The 1,368-nt window shown below is 36.8% G+C and overlaps 1 protein-coding gene across 1 annotated transcript; it reads right to left on the reverse strand.

Moving 5' to 3' along the window:
* Positions 1-590: 590 nt before the first annotated feature.
* On the reverse strand, positions 591-1,004 carry LOC106477903. Its single transcript, XM_013938421.1, has one exon. It carries the CDS (start codon positions 1,002-1,004, stop codon positions 591-593), a length of 414 nt encoding a protein of 137 aa, XP_013793875.1.
* Positions 1,005-1,368: the final 364 nt, after the last annotated feature.

The raw sequence follows: 1,368 nt of genomic DNA on the forward strand, positions 1-1,368 counted from the left end.
ATAGAAAATGAAATATAAATATTTACCTCCAAACAATTTTTGATATTCATTTATGATGTTCTAGAGATTATACAATAGAAATGTGAAAACTGTGAGATAAAAAATATCATTTCAATACTTTATATAAAAATCATCTTGCAGGTGAACTATTCAAAGTGTGAGTGCACATAATTAAATTAAATAACACATTTTTTGTTTGCCCCTCCCAGCCCCAATAACACAGTGGTATGTCTGCGGACTTACGACGATAGAAACGTGTTTTTCTAAAGTCATGAATATATATAGTATAATAAATAGTTACAATTACATTATTGTTTTGTATTGAGGCAACATCAAATAATGACCCACTCTTTCAATTCTCTTTACTTTGGTGGTTCCTTCAGTCTGCAACATATTGTTCAGTTGGTTCCTAGGTTAAGTTGCATTCTTTCCATTCTCTCCCTCTGCTGTCCTTCTTCAGGTCCCTTAAGAATGCCCGCATTTCCTCTTTGCTAGTGGTGTCCATCAAAGGGATATTTTGGGGAGTGCAGAGGATGGCATTCTCCACACATGTCCCAGCTAACTCCGTCGTATTTTCGTAACATGCAATGTCAACAGATGTGTTCCTGATATTTCTGTAGCAAAGGTAAATAAATTCCACGTTTTCTCTTAGATGCTAACATGTTGACTTGAATGAGACTAACGTCATCTATGTAATCTAGATCTTCAAGCACCGAAATATGTGTCCAGTTATTGTGCTCTAGAAGTATTCTCATAAGCCAGTCCACAACCAGAATGAATAGGAAGGGAGACAAAATACAGTCTTGCTTCACCTCACCATTCACATTGTAGCTATCTACAAACTGGTTGTCACAAATCACCTTACACTTGCAGCCATTATATAAGCTTTTGATGACATTGACGATCTCCTGTGGGATCCCATAATGTAGTAGGATTTTCCACAAAGACTCTCTGTGTAGGCTGTCAAAGTCCTTTTCAAAGGCTATGAAGACCCCATATAGCATGCTGTTCTACTTTTTTACTTTGTTATAAAATCTAGTCTCCAGCTGTCAGAATCTTTGAGCAGACTTCATCTTCTCCAGGTATCTTCTTATTTTTTAGTTTCTCCAACCTCGTTGTCAAGACCGCTATCCAGGTATTGTTTAGCCTCTGGGATGTTTGGAATCACAGATGGGCTAGATCTGTTCAACATATACTGGAAATGTTCTTTTTATCTTCTCAATCTCATTTGATATAGATCTCCCATATGTTGTTGGCAGATATGTGTCCTGATTGTTTTCATAGTCTCTCTTCAGCTTCTTGGTGATCATGTACACTGTATTTCCTTCAGAAACAAACCACTTCTTCATCTGTCTCTCTGTATTCTTC

The sequence above is a fragment of the Limulus polyphemus genome, unplaced genomic scaffold (genome assembly GCF_000517525.1).
Source record: "Limulus polyphemus unplaced genomic scaffold, Limulus_polyphemus-2.1.2 Scaffold95727, whole genome shotgun sequence".
NCBI classification, from domain to species: domain Eukaryota; kingdom Metazoa; phylum Arthropoda; class Merostomata; order Xiphosura; family Limulidae; genus Limulus; species Limulus polyphemus.